The 20,616-nt window shown below is 42.7% G+C and overlaps 1 protein-coding gene across 2 annotated transcripts in view; it reads right to left on the bottom strand.

Moving 5' to 3' along the window:
- Positions 1-8,256: 8,256 nt before the first annotated feature.
- The window catches only part of deaf1 (DEAF1 transcription factor), a 20,993-nt gene continuing 8,633 nt past the window's right edge, over positions 8,257-20,616 (bottom strand). Inside the window, exons 9-13 of one of the 2 annotated variants that reach the window (XM_084186128.1) lie at positions 19,708-19,845; positions 10,389-10,663; positions 10,092-10,190; positions 9,272-9,361; positions 8,257-8,916 (exon numbers count right to left, since the gene is read on the bottom strand). In XM_084186128.1, the coding sequence (XP_084042254.1) occupies positions 8,812-8,916; positions 9,272-9,361; positions 10,092-10,190; positions 10,389-10,663; positions 19,708-19,845 (707 nt within the window). In that variant the 3' untranslated portion in view covers positions 8,257-8,811. The remainder of the gene's footprint in view (positions 8,917-9,271; positions 9,362-10,091; positions 10,191-10,388; positions 10,664-19,707; positions 19,846-20,616) is intronic. The other variant, XM_084186129.1, reaches the window with a different exon arrangement.

Genomic DNA, 20,616 nt, shown 5'->3' with positions numbered 1-20,616 from the left:
GAGTTGGGCTCTGGGATATACAGTGGGGAGAACAAGCATTTGATACACTGCCGATTTTGCAGGTTTTCCTACTTACAAAGCATGTAGAGGTCTGTAATTTTTATCATAGGTACACTTCAACTGTGAGAGACGGAAAAAAAAATCCAGAAAATCACATTGTATGATTTTTAAGTAATTAATCTGCATTTTATTGCATGACATAAGTATTTGATCACCTACCAACCAGTAAGAATTCCGGCTCTCACAGACCTGTAGTGGCTACAGGACAATAGGCAAGCAGCTTGGTGAGAAGGCAACAACTGTTAGAAAAAATACAATTATTAGAAAATTGAAGAAGTTCAAGATGACGGTCAATCACCCTCGGTCTGGGGCTCCATGCAAGATCTCACCTCGTGGGGCATCAATGATCATGAGGAAGGTGAGGGATCAGCCCAGAATTACACGGCAGGACCTGGTCAATGACCTGAAGAGAGCTGGGACCACATTCTCAAAGAAAACCATTAGTAACACACTACGCCGTCATGAATTAAAATCCTGCAGCGCACACAAGGTCCCCCTGCTCAAGCCAGCGCATGTCCAGGCCCGTCTGAAGTTTGCCAATGACCATCTGGATGATCCAGAGGAGGAATGGGAGAAGGTCATGTGGTCTGATGAGATAAAAATAGAGCTTTTTGGTCTAAACTCCACTCGCCGTGTTTGGAGGAAGAAGAAGGATGAGTACAACCCCAAGAACACCATCCCAACCGTGAAGCATGGAGGTGGAAACATCATTCTTTGGGGATGCTTTTCTGCAAAGGGGACAGGACGACTGCACCGTATTGAGGGGAGGATGGATGGGGCCATGTATCGCGAGATCTTGGCCAACAACCTCCTTCCCTCAGTAAGAGCATTGAAGATGGGTCGTGGCTGGGTCTTCCAGCATGACAATGACCCGAAACACACAGCCAGGGCAACTAAGGAGTGGCTCCGTAAGAAGCATCTCAAGGTCCTGGAGTGGCCTAGCCAGTCTCCAGACCTGAACCCAATAGAAAATATTTGGAGGGAGCTGAAAGTCCGTATTACCCAGCAACAGCCCCAAAACCTGAAGGATCTGGAGAAGGACTGTATGGAGGAGTGGGCCAAAATCCCTGCTGCAGTGTGTGCAAACCTGGTCAAGACCTACAGGAAACTTATGATCTCTGTAATTGCAAACAAAGGTTTATGTACCAAATATTAAGTTCTGCTTTTCTGATGTATCAAATACTTATGTCATGCATTAAAATGCAAATTAATTACTTAAAAATCATACAATGTGATTTTCTGGATTTTTGTTTTAGATTCCGTCTCTCACAGTTGAAGTGTACCTATGATAAAAATTACAGACCTCTACATGCTTTGTAAGTAGGAAAACCTGCAAAAATCGGCAGTGTATCAAATACTTGTTCTCCCCACTGTAACAACCGTTGAGTATCTGATTTTATGGTGGATTGTGGAGGAGGGGGGATGAGTGTGTTGAAGTATGTGAGTATGTGCGTGTGTGTTTGGCCGGCATCTGTTGTGGGGGGGTGGGGATGTTGGGGGGGGGGGGGGGGGGTATGGGATGGACCACGGTAATTATTTGCTAGGATAATAATTATTTGCTAGGTTAATAATTGCTTGTCAATAAATTAAATGTAATACAATGGCAATCTGGGTTATATGTTAAAATCCTACGTATGAACTGCCAACATTATTACACATATTAATTGATAATGATGGAAAATAAGATATGCAAGATATTTGAATAGATATATATTTTTAAATAGTTTATATATACAGTATATATATATATATATATATATATCACACAGTGGGGGGAAAAAGTATTTAGTCAGCCACCAATTGTGCAACTTCTCCCACTTAAAAAGATGAGAAAGGCCTGTAATTTTCATCATAGGTACACGTCAACCATGACAGACAAATTGAGGAAAAAAAATCCAAAAAATCACATTGTAGGATTTTTTATGAATTTATTTGCAAATTATGGTGGAAAATAAGTATTTGGTCACCTACAAACAAGCAAGATTTCTGGCTCTCACAGACCTGTAACTTCTTCTTTAAGAGGCTCCTCTGTCCTCCACTCGTTACCTGTATTAATGGCACCTGTTTGAACTTGTTATCAGTATAAAATACACCTGTCCACAACCTGAAACAGTCACACTCCAAACTCCACTATGGCCAAGACCAAAGAGCTGTCAAAGGACACCAGAAACAAAATTGTAGACCTGCACCAGGCTGGGAAGACTGAATCTGCAATAGGTAAGCAGCTTGGTTTGAAGAAATCAACTGTGGGAGCAATTATTAGGAAATGGAAGACATACAAGACCACTGATAATCTCCCTCGATCTGGGGCTCCACGCAAGATCTCACCCCGTGGGGTCAAAATGATCACAAGAACGGTGAGCAAAAATCCCAGAACCACACGGGGGGACCTAGTGAATGACCTGCAGAGAGCTGGGACCAAAGTAACAAAGCCTACCATCAGTAACACACTACGCCGCCAGGGACTCAAATCCTGCAGTGCCAGACGTGTCCCCCTGCTTAAGCCAGTACATGTCCAGGCCCGTCTGAAGTTTGCTAGAGTGCATTTGGATGATCCAGAAGAGGATTGGGAGAATGTCATATGGTCAGATGAAACCAAAATATAACTTTTTGGTAAAAACTCAACTCGTCGTGTTTGGAGGACAAAGAATGCTGAGTTGCATCCAAAGAACACCATACCTACTGTGAGGCATGGGGGTGGAAACATCATGCTTTGGGGCTGTTTTTCTGCAAAGGGACCAGGACGACTGATCCGCGTAAAGGAAAGAATGAATGGGGCCATGTATCGTGAGATTTTCAGTGAAAACCTCCTTCCATCAGCAAGGGCATTGAAGATGAAACGTGGCTGTGTCTTTCAGCATGACAATGATCCCAAACACATCGCCCGGGCAATGAAGGAGTGGCTTCGTAAAGAAGAAGTGAAGGAGTGGCTTCTTAAAGAAGAAGTTACAGGTCTGTGAGAGCCAGAAATCTTGCTTGTTTGTAGGTGACCAAATACTTATTTTCCACCATCATTTGCAAATAACTTCATTAAAAATCCTACTATGTGATTTTCTGGATTTTTTTTCCTCAATTTGTCTGTCATAGTTGATGTGTACCTATGATGAAAATTACAGGCCTCTCTCATCTTTTTAAGTGGGAGAACTTGCACAATTGGTGGCTGACTAAATACTTTTTTTCCCCACTGTATATGGTGGCTTAAATATCCTGATCTAGTGAGATATACATGGCGGAGACTCAATCAAGCTAGTCTTCTTGACTTCTTTCTTATCTCATTCTCGTTGGCACCAAAAGTTAAAAAAGTGTTGATAGGGGACAGAATGCGGTCGGACCATCATATAATTGGCATATACATTACTCTTACTGAATTTCCACGTGGGCGAGGATATTGGAAATTTAATCAAAGCCTATTGGATGATCATTTATTTTTAACTAGAACAAAGGAATTTATAACTGACTTTTTCCGACATAACATAGGTACAGCAAATCCCCTTATTGTATGGGACACCTTTAAATGTGCCTTTAGAGGCCATGCAATTCAGTACTCATCTCGAAAACAAAAGCAATTTAGGTCAAAAGAGTTTATACTAACAAAGGAAATAGAAAGTCTAACAGAACAGATAGATGGCAATAACAACTGTAACATAGAGGCTCAGAATAAATTAGAGGAAAAAGAAATGGAGAAACTTATTCAAGAAAGATCAAGTGTAATATATTATAAAAATAAAGCAAACTGGATGGAATATGGGGAAAAATGCCCAAATTATTTTTTTTATCTTCAACATAGGAATGCTACCAAAATTGGTTACAATTGACGGAGTAACCCATGATTCACCAAATTATATTTTGAAGGAGGAAACAAGGTACTTTAAGCATATGTTTTCGTTTCAGTCGCCTCCATCTCCTCTAACTGAAGCTAATTGTAGAGATTTTTTTCTATTGATAATGTAAAATTAACAGCCAAACAGAAAGACTCATGTGAAGGTGAAATTACAGAGGAGGAACTTCTGGATGCAATTAAAGACTTTAAGTCTGGGAAAATTGCAGGATTGGATGGCATACCAGTCGAAGTATACCAAACCTTTTTTGATATACTAAGAGGACCGCTATTAGCATGTTTTAACCACTCCTGTGTAAATGGTAGATTATCTGACACTCAAGAAGAAGGTCTGATCTCATTATTACTGAAATAGGATACAAGTGGAAAATATAAAGATCCATTAAAAAAATTGGAGGCACCTTACACTTCAGTGTTGTGATGCAAAAATTCTAGCAAAATGTATAGCGCATAGAATTAAAAAGGTATTGTCGGATATTATTCATTCTAAATCAGACAGGTTTTTTACAAGGAAGATACATTGGAGATAATATAAGGCAAGTATTGGAAACAATAGAACATTATGGAAAATCGGAGAAACCAGGCCTGCTATTCATAGTAGACTTTTGATAAAGTACGACTGGGGTTTATATATAAATGCCTGGAGCGTTTCAATTTTGGTGAATCTCTTATAAAATGGGTCAAACTCATGTATAGTTACCCTAGGTGTACCATAGTAAATAATGGCTATTTCTCAGAAAGTTTTAAACTGTCAAGAGGAGTGAAACAAGGTTGTCCACTATCGGCATATCTATTTATTGTGGCCATCGAGATGTTAGCTATTAAAATCAGATCCAACAATAATATCAGGGGATTAGAAATCCAGGGCTTAAAAACAAAGGTGTCATTGTAAAAAAATCACCCTGATTAATTCTTTAGTATTATCCCAGTTTACCTATTTGCTTATGGTCTTGCCTACACCTAGCGAACAGTTTTTAAAATTATATGAGAAAAAAATATTCCATTTTATTTGGAACGGCAAGCCAGACAAAATTAAACGGGCCTATTTATATAATGAATATGAATTCGGAGGACAGAAATTATTAAATATTAAAGCATTAGACCTATCACTAAAAGCTTCAGTCTTACAAAAGTTATACTTAAATCCGAACTGGTTCTTTAGCAAATTAGTAAGATTGTCTCACCCAATGTTCAAGAATGGCCTTTTTCCCTTTATTCAGATTACAACCACTCACTTTCAGTTATTTGAAAAGGAAATAATCTACCAGATATCACTATTTCTAAAACAAGCCATAGAAAGTTGGTTGCAATTTCAATTTAATCCTCCAGAACCGACAGAACAAATAATGCAACAAATATTGTGGTTAAACTCAAATATACTAATTGACAAAAAACCTTTTTTTTTTTGACAAAATGTTTAAAAAAGCTATAATCTTTGTAAATGATATCATCGGTAGGACTGATGGAGTTATGTCGCACATGCAGCTAACAAAAACATATGGAAATGTCTGCTCTACCCAAAATTACAACCAAATAACTGCAGCCTTACCGCAAAAATGGAAGAGGAAAGTGGAAGGAGGAGAAAGTAAGGAACTTGTCTGTCGGCCTTGCATTAAAGAACATAATTGGTTAAGGAAAACTATGATAAATAAAAAGGTATATCAGTTTCATTTAAGGACCAAGGGATTGACAGCCGTCCCATATAGATTGCAAAATAGTTGGGAAGAGATTTTTGACGTACCGATCCCATGGCATAGTGTTTATGAACTGATACGCAAAATGACACCGGGTTTCAAAACTTAGAATCTTTCAATTTAAATTATTATATAAAATTCTTGCTACCAATAGAATGTTATTTATATGGGGAATACAATCTTCCCAGCTCTGCAGATTTTGCTGCGAAGAGACAGAATCATTAGATCATTTGTTTTGGTACTGTCCATTTGTAGCTTGTTTTTGGACACAGGTCCAGGAATGGCTAAAGGATTGCAATATTTACCTGGAGCTAATCCTGCAGATAGCACTACTGGGTGATCTGAAAAGTCATAGTCAATCGATCAATAACATAATAATACTATTAGCAAAAATGTTTATTTTCAATTCACAATCTGTAGAAACAATGAGAATAGAAAGGTTCAGAACTTTTGTAAGACATCACAGTACAGTTGAAATATATATGGCAAATAGAAATCCTATATGGATGGTGTTAAAAGATAGATGGGAGGTGTTGAATGGAATTGAAGGATGGGACTAATAACAGCTTTTGTGAAGGAGCACAGTTAGAAAGATATGGCATATAGAAGCAAACCGGATGGACATCATGAAAATGATCGGAGAGGTTGAGAGTAGAACTAGTTCAGGAGAAAGAACAAACAAAATATAATTACTGTAAAATTGACTGTGTCCATAAAATGTAGATAGTGGGTATGGGCTGGAAGTAGAGGCCTAGGCGTTGTTGTTCACTAGTTTACTCCAAGTGGGGAAAGGGTGGCGGGGTTGGAAAGTAATAAAGGGGAATATATATATTTTTTAAAGTAAGTAAGTAAGTAAGTAAGTAAGTAAGTAAGTAAGTGTGTGCGTGCGTGCGTGCGTGCGTGGTCCTCTGTAGCTCAACTGGTAGAGCACGGCGCTTGTAACGCCAAGGTAGTCGGTTCGATTCCTGGGACCACCCATACACAAGAAACGTATCTTCCCAGCATGACTGTAAGTCGCTTTGGATAAAAGTGTCTGCTAAATGGCATATATATATATATATATATATATATATATATATATATATATATATATAAAACATGGGGGATTGGAAGTGATGCAGACAATTACATTGATGGAAGTTACAATCTATCTGCAATATTAAGCTGATCTACCCCCATAAAAAAAAAAAGGGGGGAATGTCTGCCCAATCTGACCCCCATCCATTGAAGGAGCCAAATAACAGTGCCAAACGACCCAATAGTAGTAGTGTCTTTCAGGGTTATTTCCTCTGGTCAGGTTTCTCATAAGCCATTTCGATTTATGCTCCTGGCTTGGGTGCTTTTAAGGTGTGCAACGTTCCACGAAAAAAAACACATCTACCTTGAGAAAAGCATTAGGGGGTTAGAGGGGAGGGACAGGAGAAGGGAAAACATTGTAGAGGGCTTACACATCATCCATGGAGGTGGGAGGTGGAGGGGGGTAGAGGTGGAGGTGGGTAGAAGGTATTCTTCTCGCCACACTGTCATTCATCCATATGGGCCCATCTGCAATTTCCTTCCCCTTTCTCGTCCTCCTTGTCCCCTTCCTTGCAGCTGAAGTCCTTGTCAAATATACCAAATGGGACAAATACAACGGTGTGGCTCTCAGTCCAGGGCATCAGATTAGAACCACTGTTCATTTCCTCCCTCTCTCCCTCCCTGTGCCCTCGACTCAGGCTCAGCCCAGCGGTGGTTGGGCAGCCACGGTAGCAGTCATTTCATGCCCGATACGGAGAGTGACGTGTGAGTTTGACAGATGCAGGGATTACAATGCCAGACAAGACAAGGCTGTCTGCTCAGTGTTGGAGAGCTGAGGCTGAGGTCATTGTGCAGTGCTCCCTTGCATAAGGAAATGTTTTCTTCCAGGAGTCATTCTATTTGGTTAGTTCTCTAATATAACTAAACGAGGAACATAAGGGGAGAGTGAGAGAACTCATTGGTGACCACAGCATGTGTCGATGTGACCTCACAAGAGAACATTAATGACCTCTGTATCTGAAACATTGGAATGGACGTACCTGTCAAAGTCATATACTGGATAACGTTAACCTTTCATCCCCCAAAAGCCTGGTTGTGATTACTGCCTCCAGAGGCCACAGGAAGTCAGGAGGACTCCCCCAGAAAGTTGGGTAGGTCATTGTGGGTCTCAAAACTCTTCCAATCCCTCAACAGGAGTCTCAATTTATCAATGTAATGGACCCTCTTTTGGACGGGTAGCCGTTGCTCAAATTGACCCTAGTTTTTCATACCAGTTCTCCGGTGAGTAGTGATGGTGTGTATACCAGTTGGTCTTCACAGAAAGATATGAAGCACAGCACACACATCCTCCCCTCCCCCAGTCACCTGACAGCTTTAATCCAGTGGATTAATCCACATCAGTGCAGCTGTGTGGCAGTTGACAGCTATCACTGAGAAAAGCTCCAATAATCTCACTAACGTCCACCATCCATTAAATAATAACCATGGCAGTAACACACTTAACAATGAAGCCTACAGAGACAGTGGGTGGGTGGATGGCAGTTGCCTACGTGTCAGACAACTCTCGCCCTGCATGACCTCAGGGCAAAGTTCATTCACTATCTCAAGCCAACTTTCTTGTGGAAATCTACAAATGAAAGATGTGTTGAAAATGCATTGACTGTATTGATAATGTGTTGCAATGTAATGAAAATATATTTACACCCAGTCAAACACAGGTTTGAAATGCATTTTCAGTTTGCAGGTTTTTTGCAAGTTATATTGAAAATCTGTCAAATGACAAGTTGTGTGACATTCTCAGTAGAGTCATTACATATCAATGTGACTTTGCAGAATTATTTAGGTCATTACATCACTTAATCTCTCACAGCAGGCAGTCACTGGGAATAAGCAAGAGGACAATCGACATGGTCATTGATTTGTCATTGTGTGTTTTATATAGAACCTACTGTCGTATACCTGCCTGTCCTGCTCCATTCAACATAGGACAGAGCCAACGTAATACATAAACAAATAAACAATAAATACATGTATTGTTAGAGCAATAGTCTTTCTTCAGCAACAGGCATTCAGTGTGTTTTTAAACCCTGGTTAACCGGGGTAGTGGACTACACTTGAAACGTACAGTCATTCAATAATCATCTGGTTTCCAGGACACATCTTTTCTGTTTTTACAGAGTTTGTTTTGGGTGTCTGTACCTGCTAGATCTTGACTTTGTCCATGTCTATGGTTGACATGGGCACCTCCTCCTGAACAGCCACAGCCCCACCGGTCTGGCAGCAGTTGTGCTGGTGCTCCTTCCAGTCCTGCAATAAGAATAAGGCAGACTAAAGGAGTGAGACAAGCGGTCAGTGGTGGGTGGGTTGGGGGACGATTCAATCTCCACACAATTTCAGGAAGTAATGTTTTGCCCTCATTGTGCCTGTTTTTGGTTCCTAAGAGTAGGCTATTTGATTGAAATACGCCCCCACTACTGACAAGGGACCAGTAGTGGGGAGGGTGGTGGGCTGTGATCCAATCAGTAGACTTGATGACCTGACATGTTCATGGGTCCTAAGATACCTTTTATGGCCTGCAGAACGCTTAGCGAAATTAAGCCGAGCTGACACGACCCCTGACAACTTAGTTCAGTGACACGGTCTGTAGAGGGTTAAGTCTTACCTTTCTCTGACAGAAGGTAGAACAGTAGTTGACCTTGTGGCATCCCGTGCATTGGCTCATGGCCTCCCGTCCACAGTTCACACACATTTGCTGTGGGAGAGAAAGTCACAGAATGGAATCAAATTACAATCTAAAAAAGGGAAAGAATTGATTTGCAAATGAACTGGAAATCAGATGAGGCAGGTCATACTTAGCACGATAGAAGAGGTTTGATTTGTTGTTACTCAGCCCCATACAGCGCTACCACACTACACGACACTCTCTACCACGCAGACACACAAGTACCCCTGAGACATGCCCTCTGACATATCACCGCCATAGCCCACTTGTGATTCCTTACAACCAAACCCCAACAAACAACACAACAACAACAACAACAACAACAACCCATCAACAGGCTCCAGTTGTGATGTGTGAAAACAAATTGCTTCTCCAGGGGAACCAAGAGGCACAAAATGTCACCGCTGGCTTTTTTGTTGATATGATGCCAGGGTTACATTTCCCTTTCCACCCCTTCTATCTAACAAATGCTCTCAGGTGGGAGAAGTCATGTGGCTTCAAGGTTGTTTGTTTCTCCCGTATCTCTATATTGTCTGTGTGTGAGAAGTAGCAGGTGTGATATTTCAACCAGCTCTGACAGTTTTATCCTCCAGGGGAGACCTGGATCAAAGAGGCCTTTTCTCTTTAATGGATTGAATGGAACGCAGCCAAGAGAAAGAAAGAGAGAAAGAAAGAACGAACGAGAGAGAGAGAAAGAATGAACGAACGAACGAACGAGAGAGAGAGAGAGAGAGAAAGAAAGAAAGGTCTCTCCATGTACCTTGATGATGATCTCAGTGATTTCTGAGCCTCTCTTCCCCTCTGGGTCATCTGGGTGCTGGAATGATATCTGACTCTGGAAGGGCTGGGTGAGTGTACACTGCAAGAGGGAAGACCGCAAATTGAAGTCAAACTAAAATTCAACAACAACACCTCAATAGACACCCAGCATTTCCCCTGGGTCATGTTCAATAGGCACAAAATAGAAGAAAATGCTAGTGTGAAAACATTTCACTATATTGTGCCCTAATGACCAGGACCCTGGACTAACCACCAGGGTCTCCACCAGTCCCCTCACCTCCTTCCTGCTGCCGTGGACCTTGTCCTGGTTGAAGGCGTCCTGGCCTGCCTGGCAGTGGCAGGCCTGCTTGGCCTGGTCGATCAGGGCCTTGAGCTGCTGCACCGTGCTTAGCAGGCTGTTGGCCGTCTCCTCCAGGTAAAGCCAGGTCCTCTGGCCCTCCCCAACCCCAGACACCTCCAGCCCTCCGTTCACCAGCCCCAGGGAGGGGGAGGAGGATGGAGACACCATCTTGGCCTGGGGGGCCATGGCCAGGGCCGGGATCGCTGTCAACACTGTAGGGAGAGAGGGAGGGGTTAGATTGTACGTTTGGAATGAAAGGTTTAATGAGAGTATTCATTAATAATTTCTTAATTATTTGAGGCAAGGAATGTGGAATATTAATTATGAATCAATATACTTTCAATAAGTGCATTGGTATCCATACAATGTTTGATGGAAAAACAATCAATACATTGGTTGACAGAAAACAAATGTATGTACGTAACATATGTGCAACTGATAAGAATGTTGGGCCAGTCCGATTAATATGGAAGCCAAATATAAATCAGGGCAAAAACTACTTTCTGAAATCGTGTCAACCCCAACAATAGCTGCCCTTCCTCAACCCACACCTAGTAACTCCAGATGTGACTCCTTATTTCATGCTTCCAAAAAAAAAAGAGTGGAAAGGAGGGAAACGTGGGTGGAACGAGGGAGAGAATTAGGCCAGATAACAGCCTGCCTGCCCCACACATTGTCCAAGCGTCATGGAGGAGAGATACGTCTGTGGCAGTGGTGGTCAGTGCTGTTTAAGATAAGGTAGGACGATAATTTTTTTCATGAGCATGTCCTTATTTCTATTACAGCATATTGGATGACTGTCATTCATATTCCATTCACCCAGTTCAATGTAACATCGATAGGTTTAGGCTACTACATGATACTCTAATTTTCCCTATACCCATCATGGAGGTTGCTACAACCTCGCATATGAATTAACATTTACAACGTAGGTGCACACAGGTCGAGAGAAGAATTTGAGGTGACAGACAGTGACACATGGTCAGACAGTGACATTCAATACCGCCTTGCACACTCTTGCCTGCATATAGCCGATATAGGGTGTAATCATTAGTCCAACAGTTGCAAACGAGAGTTTCTATTGGACACATTCAGGTATGTTTATCCCCGTTTTGTTCCCTTTGCTTCCGTTTAAGAAACGTTTTTCAACAGAATCGGCGGAATGAAAACACCCCTGATCACGCGTAAACACAGTTCACTTTCATAGCAGCCATGTTGTATTCCTTCTCGCGTCTATGCGCTCTCCTCCTCTAACCGCTTCCTTTCGCTTGTGGACTTCAATGCACAACACATCAGCTGTATGTGACCAGGCGAAAAAACCTTTCCAAGCCAAACCGCTACACACAACCTACATCGTTCTCACCGTATTAGCTAAAGTAACATCAAGGTTAACATACCTAATAGAACTAATGCGTTAGTAAACCCGCTACAATCATGCAGTAACGTTAGTGTACAGTCAGTAAGCAGTTACACCGGCGGGCCCCGGTGGCAATAGATTAGTAAAACCAAAAGAAATGACACTCTCTCTCTCTTGCTTCTCCTTCATTTTGGATTAAATTAATTTGTTCAAAACTGTTGAACTATTGTCTTTCTTTCTCTTTGAGTCAACTACTCACCACATTTTATGCACTGTAGTGCTAACTAGATGTAGCTTATGCTTTCAGTACTAGATTATATTAATTATCTGATCCTTTGAATGGGTGGACAACATGTCAGTTCATGCTGCAAGAGTTCTGATAGGTTGGAGGACGTCCTCCGGAAGTTGTCATAATTACTGTGTAAGTCTATGGAAAGGTGAGAACCATGAGCCTCCTAGGTTTTGTATTGAAGTCAATGTACCCAGAGGAGGATGGAAGCTAGCTGTCCTCTGGCTACACCATGGTGCTACCCTACAGAGTGCTGTTGAGGCTACTGTAGACCTTTTTTGCAAAATAATGTGTTTCAATCAATTATTTGGTGACACGTGATTATATTTAGTATAGTTTTATCTAAAAAGGATAGCTTTATTAATGTTTTACTATTTTTTAAAAATGAAATTCACTGAGGAGGATGGTCCTCCCCTTCCTCCTCTGAGGAGCCTCCACTGGTCTGTGGCTCAGGGAAAGGTATAATAATCATAGGGTTCCACCAAGCAGCACACCGATGGGAGAGATGAAAGCCCACCAGTGATTTATCTTCCTCCAACTGTACCAGAGAGCACAGCAGAACAGACAAAGAGCAACAACAGTCTAAACAAAAAAAACACAACTACTCTGGAGAGAGGAAGATGGAAGGAGAGAGAGCACCATCATATACATCACAGTAGCCCTAACACACACACACACAAATGCACACACGCGCACACTGCATGCAGTCATATACAGTGCATTCGGAAAGTATTCAGACCCCTTGACTTTTTCCACATTTTGCTAAGTTACTCTGTTATTTTAAAATAGATTAAATTGATATTTTCCCCTCATCAATCTACACACAATACCCCATAATGACAAAGCAAAAACAGGTTTTTAGAAATGTTTGCAAATGTATTAAAAATAAAAAACTGAAATATCACATTTACATAAGTATTCAGACCCTTTACTCAGTACTTTGTTGAAGCATGTTTCGCTGAGATTACAACCTCAAGTCTTCTTCAGTATGACGCTACAAGCTTGGCACAACTGTATTTGGGGAGTTTCTCCCATTCTTCTCTGCAGATCCTCTCAAGCTCTGTCAGGTTGGATGGGGAGCGTCACTGCACAGTTATTTTCAGTTCTCTACAGAGATGTTCAAATCGAGTTCAAGTCCAGGCTCTGGCTGGGCCACTCAAGGACATTCAGAGACTTGTCCCGAAGCCACTCCTGCGTTGTCTTGGTTATGTGCTTAGGGTCGTTGTCCTGTTGGAAGGGGAACCCTCGCCCCAGTCTGAGGTCCCGAGCGCTCTGGAGCAGGTTTTCATCAAGGATCTCTCATTTAAAAAAAGTTATCCTTTTTAGATAAAACTATACTAAATATATTCACGTCACCAAATAAGTAAAACACACAGTTTAGCAATGAAGGTCTACGGTAGCCTCAGCAGCACTCAGTAGGGTAGCACCATGGTGTAGACGGAGGACAGATAGCTTCCGTCCTCCTCTGGGTACATTGATGTCAATACAAAACCTTGGAGGTTCATGGTTCTCAACCCCTTCCATAGACTTACACAGTAATTATGACAACTTCCGGAGGACATCCTCCAGCCCATCAGAGCTCTTGCAGCATGAACTGACGTGTTGTCTACCCAATCAAAGGTACAGAGGATGAACCTAGTTCTGAAAGAATAGGCTACAGCTAGCTAGCACTGCAGTGCATAAAATGTGGTGAGTAGTTGACTCAAAGAGAGAGAAAGACAATCGTTGAACAGTTTTGAACAAATTAATTTCTTCAAAAATGAATGAGGAGCAAGAGAGAGAGATATTTAGTCAAATTATTTTTTTACTTTCACTTACTTAGGTAGCAAATACAGCTAGCTAGTTTAGCCTATTCAAACACCTGGCTCAAACAGAGGGATGCTATGTTAGCTAGCTGGCTACGACTATCAAACATTGGAACTCTTCCAAGTCAAGGTAAGCGTTTGGTTTTACTAAATTATTGCCACCGGGGCCCGCCGGTGTAACTGTTAAACTGCTTACGGGTTTACTAATGCGTTAGTTTTATTAGCTATGTTGACTATGACGTTACTTTAGCTAATATGGTGACAAAAATGTAGGCAGTGTGTAGCAGTTATGATATGAAGGTTTGGCTTGGAAAGGTTTTTTCACCTGGTCACAAAAAGCTGATGTGTTGTGCAGGAAAAGGTGAGAGGAAGAGAGCGCGTAGATGCAAGAAGGAATACAACAAGCTGTTTGTATGTGGCTATGAAAGTGAACTCTTTGCGTGTGATTAGGGGTGTATTCATTCCGCCGATTCTATTGAAAAACTTTTCTTAAAACGGAAGCAAACGGAACGAAACGGGGATGAACATACCTGAATTTGTCCAATAGAAACTTGTTTGCAACTGTTGGACTAATGATTACACCCTAGATCAGCTAGATGCAGGCAAGAGTGTGCAAGGCGTTATTGAATGTGTCACTGTCTGTCCATGTGTCACCTCAAATCTTTCTCTCGACCTGATTGCACCTACGTTGTAAACTTTAATTTATAGGCTGTAGCAACCTCATGATGGGTATAGGGACAATTCGAGTATCATGTAGTAGCCTGAACCTATCGATGTTACATTGAACTGGGTGAATGGAAAATGAATGACAGTAATCCAATATGCTGTAATAGAAATAAGGCCATGCACATAAAAAAAATAAGAATTGTCCTCCCTCATCTTAAAAGGAACCAACCGCCACTGGTGTGTGCATGGACGTGCATGTGGGTGTGTGTGTGTGTGTGTGTGTGTGCATGAGTAAAAGAGATCTTCAGGGAGTAGTGGTCTACTGAGTGGCGCAGTGGTCTAAGGCACTGCATCGCAGTGCTAGCTGTGCCACTAGAGATCCTGGTTCGAATCCAGGCTCTGTCGTAGCCGGCCGCGACCGGGAGACCCATGGGGCGGCGCACAATTGGTCCAGCGTCATCCAGGGTAGGGCAGGGAATGGCCGGCAGGGATGTAGCTCAGTTGGTAGAGCATGGTGTTTGCAACTCCAGGGTTGTGGGTTCGATTCCCAAGGGGGGGTATATAAAAAATAAATACTCAAAAACAAACTAATGTATGCACTCACTAACTGTAAGTCGCTCTGGATAAGAGTGTCTGCTAAATGACTAAAAATGTAAATGTAAAATGTATACTCTCACACAGCAAACTCCAGACAAAATGCTATATTTGCAAACAGACTGATTGTATGCAGTTTCCAGAGCACTGAGACAATGGCTCAGGCTGTGTTGATGGTCGGCCTGTTTGTGTTGTGGCATCATAATACGGAATGATCTGAGGATGCTGAGAGAGAAAGCGCGAGCGAGAGCTTGAGAGTGAGCGAGATAAATATGGGAAAGTGAGCGATAAAAAGATGGGGCTGAGAGGAGAAAGAAATATATGGAAGAGAAAGAAAGTGAAGGAAACAGAGACAGAAATATGTGGAAGAGAGAAAAAGATATAGAATGAGAGCAAAGAGAAAGCGAGACTAAGAACGAAAGAGTCAGAGAAAGAAGGTGAGAGAAAGTGTCCGAGAAAGAAGGTGAGAGAAAGTGTCAGAGAAAGAAGGTGAGAGAAAGTGTCAGAGAAAGAAGGTGAGAGAAAGTGTCAGAGAAGAAGGTGAGAGAAAGTGTCAGAGAAGGTGAGAGAAAGTGTCAGAGAAGAAGGTGAGAGAAAGTGTCAGAGAAAGAAGTTGAAAGTGTCAGAGAAAGAAGTTGAAAGTGTCAGAGAAAGAAGGTGAGAAAGTGTCAGAGAAAGAAGGTGAAAGTGTCAGAGAAAGAAGGTGAGAGAAAGTGTCAGAGAGAGAAGGTGAAGGTGAGAGAAAGTGTCAGAGAAGAAGGTGAGAGAAAGTGTCAGAGAAAGAAGGTGAAAGTGTCAGAGAGAGAAGGTGAAGGTGAGAGAAAGTGTCAGAGAAGGTGAGAGAGTGATAGTGTGAGAGAGACTGATAGAGAGAGGGCTCTTGAGAGGAGTGACACCTGTGATCTCCACCTGTAAAGCCTTGGTGGGAATAGAGGACCAACTTCCTGGAGATAGCAACACCCCACAGCCGAGGAGAGAAATAACTCCCTCAACTAATGTAGTTCCTCATTGTTCACTTGAAAAGACAGTGAGCGGGGGGTGAGAACAGGACTCTAGAACAGACAGTGCCGTCCTAACTAGGTGGCTAGAGAGAACAAAGAGATGCCTGCTGAAAACAAAGACAGCACGCCAGGCAGACAGAGAGTGCTTCGGTCTATACCAGGGCTCTCCAACCCTGTTCCTGGAAAGCTACCGTCCTGTAAGTTTTTGCTCCAACCCTAATCTAGCGCACCTGATTCTAATAATTTGCTGGTTGATAAACTGAAATCAGGTTAGTTACAACTGGGGTTGGATTGAAAATCTACAGGAGGGTAGGGTAGCGCTCCAGGAACAGGGTTGGAGATCCCTGGTATATACATTAAACCAAGACAGCAGGCAGGCAGAGTGCGCTTCGGTCTATACACTTTTGAGTCTCACACTGGCTTCTCACAGTACTGAGCCAAAACCAAGGTGTCCTATTGCTGAGCATTTAGTGCTTTTTGAGGTTGGTTCGGTTTCGCTTCTTACAAAATAATCACGGTTTTCGATTTTGATGATTTTTTTTAAAACATGAAATGCACAATGAAATAATGACATTAAACTGATTTTAGAGCTTCTTAATTGAACTTGCAATGCCAAAGAAATGTGAACATTCAATTGACAAAACAAAATATTCAATTTTCTCTGTCAGGTCCACATTGGGTAGACAATGGAAAAATAGGAAATTACTATGAAATAATAACATTTCCATTGTGTATCTTAGGCTACTTAGTTTTTGTTTGATTACTTTATTATTCCTTAAAGTCACAATCTCATCTCTGCTCAGGGCGTAGCAGTCAGCCAGCCAGACCATCCAACATTATCTCTGTACTCCCCATACTGTACTGTCTTTAGTCATCCTATTTAGTTAGGCTAGCTTGCCTAAGTATGCTGCAGAGCTGTCTGACAAGATCATTTTACTAGTTTTTCAAACTAGATACGGCATACTTTCACAAACTGTCTATCTCTCTCATTATTGTGTTGTGTAAATTCCTCTCTCACGCGGTCTACGCGATCTGTGTAAAAGTGTATCAAATAACAGATGCAATTTATTATGGTCATTGTAGTTAAATACCATGTTTCTGCGCTGAACTAGGTTGAATATTTGTTTAATGGAAACTACAACTCCCTTCAGCCCACTGAAGGGAGTTATACTGACTTGATTTCTGTCTTGAATGATTTGATTTCTTTCAAGAGAAACGGTGGGTTGGGCTCACAAAAAAATTAATAACCGGGCAATTAGATGTTTAATAACCGGGGTAAAAAACACAAACACCTCATCCCGGAAACAGTCTGGTACATGAGGTGGACTATCAGTCTCAGCCTCCCCTCCACTCCACTGGGCGACCATTGTGAGGGGCTCCCCTTCCCTTCTCCTCACTAGGCGGCTCCTAAAATAACCAGGCATCCATCTTTGCCGGGGGCTTAATTGTGTGGTGAGCCAGGGAGAGTGAGCGATGAGAACAGAGAGAGAGAGAGAGAGAGGTCTCTCCATGTACCTTGTTGATGATCTCAGTGAGAGAGAGAGAGTATGTGTAGAGCAGGAGGTGTGTGTGTGCATGCGTGAGTCTGTATGTCGAGAGAGAGAGGGGATCATGACAGTACGTCAGAGCAGCACTCTAAATTAGGATGGGGGCGTTGGTCGGAGGCAGCGTCTGCTGACAACTGTCATCCTCGGGCGACCAGGATCTGCACGATGCAGGAAGGAGAAAGGCTTCTGGAGGAGGTGTGAGCAGGTAGGAGAGGGAGGAGAGGTAATAAACAGCTAAAGGTTACACCAATGTACTTCTAAAAGTATTTCTATACAGGTCTCCTCCCCTTCTGGCCAATGATCTCATTCTGAAAGTACCGCATATTGGGTAGTGATATGACCTATTTAGGACATTTAACCTACTGTATAAGTACCCTACCAATGAAGGAAAAAAGCACAGGAGGGATGTTTGAGAGACTTGGCACATGGACTCAACAAAGCAAAGCAGGATCGCCATCAAAAATCTATACAATAATATCAAAACAGAGAAACGTCATCCACCTCCATCTTTTGAGACCGCTGCTTTCACAACCACATCTTCCCACCATCCTCATAGAGCAACATAGTGGCTGCCAGGCAGCTATCAAGGACATAGCAGCATTACCATACAAGGCTTCGCGCTAGTCGCTTTACAAGAGCACCTACTCTCTCTGCCATCCTGAAGAACCACCACCCAACACCGAGTTCATTACTAAATAACTAGAGAAGTTCATTACTGGCTAGGGAAGTTCATTACTGGCTAGCCAACCAACCCACGCAAGTCAGGTCCGTGCTTTACTCTTACCGCCAACCAGATGGCTAATTAAGCCCAGAGATCGTCTTTAACCTTAACGCTGGGAGCAGTCACACAGAGGATGCGGCTCACACCATTACAGCTGGCTGAGTAGGGGTAGTCTGCTGTATACCTGTCTGGCTCACAGGGAGGGTGGATGGGTGTACTGGACTTAATGTAGAGGGACTGAGCAGCAAACGCCAGTCATTCTGGCCAGAATTGGTTGGAATCCAGTATAGACCATGGAGAGCAAACTGCAACTCTTTAAGAGAGGAAAGAACAATGCAAGATAGAAAGAAACAAAGGGATGCAAATATATAGGAGAATATCAATAGGGGGAGGAGGAAAAAAAGGGGGAGTGAAATGGTTAAACGTTAAAATGGTAATTGTGGTCATTTTACACATGGGGAGCGGAGCGCGTCGGTCGGACGGGTATCCCTGTCAGAGACGCTTTGTTACTGAGGAGGCGTCCCCCAGGAGCTCGTTAGCTAGACAGATGAACGGAATGCACGTCACACACACGCACAAACCAATCAGGACACAGACACGGCCCGGGCATCCCTGGGTTCTGATAGGATGATTAATAGGGGGTGGATCCAGACTGCTGACTGCCGGGGACAGACAGGTAGCAGGTAATTGGGGCAGCCAGAGCCCAGTCTAATAGGGATTCCACCACTCACTACCAACCACAGGTCACATGACTCAGTCCCCTGTCCCCACTCGCTGTCTGTCTGACACACAGAGCAGAGGACTCAAGGACTGTCCAGCTTGCTTAGGGCAATATGTTAAATGTGCACGCCGAGCCCTGACCGGAAACCAGGTAAATACATCTATAGAGTCCACTTTGCTTGTGGAAATAGCTAGCTATGCATTTTGGATCCAGTTGTTATTTCAAAACCACTTTGTTTAATCAGAGTGACTCTGTGATATATCCTCTCAACTGAAGACCTTCGAGAAATGGATACCAAGCTATTGTGGAGGGCTAACCTACTGTAGGTACCTTCCGTGTGATGGTGGTGTGATGGAGGGGTAACCTACTGTAGGTACCTTCCGTGTGATGGTGGTGTGGTGGAGGGGTAACCTACTGTAGGTACCTTCCGTGTGATGGTGGTGTGATGGAGGGGTAACCTACTGTAGGTACCTTCCGTGTGATGGTGGTGTGGTGGAGGGGTAACCTACTGTAGGTACCTTCCGTGTGATGGTGGTGGGTGGAGGGGTAACCTACTGTAGGTACCTTCTGAGCTGGTGAAGACCTCGCCCTGTGCCGTGCCCTCAGAGAGAAGGGCTGTGGAGTCCCCGGGAGACGTCCGGTCGAAGGTCAGGGTCCCTGACGTGGTGATCTGGCCTGACGGAGATACTGTGACTGGAGTGCAGAAAGAAGACAAAGACAACGCATTGATTGATAATTGATTGATTGACTGATTGATTGACTGATTTCAGAATAAAAACGTTTGAGTGCTTTATCGATGCTTTATCTTGTCCCCAACTCCAGGGGCAGTGGGACTTGGAAACTACTTTTTACAAGCCAAGATACTTTGTGTCTATATGGTCAATAGCGCTGTGAGTCATCTGAAAGAAAAACTGTCTCAGAACATTGACAGCCAAAAACAATGCAATGTCATAAAGATATGGTCCAATATGCAGTAGATCTAAAACAAATGTAGGAACTATTATATTGGTAATAAAACAATTCAAAAGACGTAGGAGTCCATTTTGGTAGAGAGCAGGATAAAAATAAATTGCCTCAACAAAGCAATTGAAGATAAACAAAAGGAAACAGATGGAGCTGGATGGAGGTATTCCCATTGTAAGTGATAAGAAAAGATGGAGCTGGATTGAGGCACAGACAAGCTTAATTTCCCCTGGGACAATGTTGCACTCAATGGTATTCCAACTTGTTCAGCGGGGACCCCATTTTTTCACCAGAATTTCTGGCAACCCCACCCCAAATCTAATGACAGCCTTGAAATCGGTAAATTTAGATTTTCACAAATAACATTCCATTCTGTAAGGGATCGGGGGTTGGCAGGATCTAGACAGAGTCTGACACTTCCCCGATCTACAGAGAGGGGGAGTCATCAGACTCGATCTGGTTCACCTGAGTTCTGAGCACACCTGTCAGTAATTAGTGTAG

Source organism: Coregonus lavaretus (genome assembly GCF_964263955.1).
Source record: "Coregonus lavaretus genome assembly, chromosome: 21".
NCBI lineage: Eukaryota > Metazoa > Chordata > Actinopteri > Salmoniformes > Salmonidae > Coregonus > Coregonus lavaretus.
Note: the sequence above shows the minus strand (reverse complement) of the source record. Positions and strands in the feature narration are given on the sequence as shown.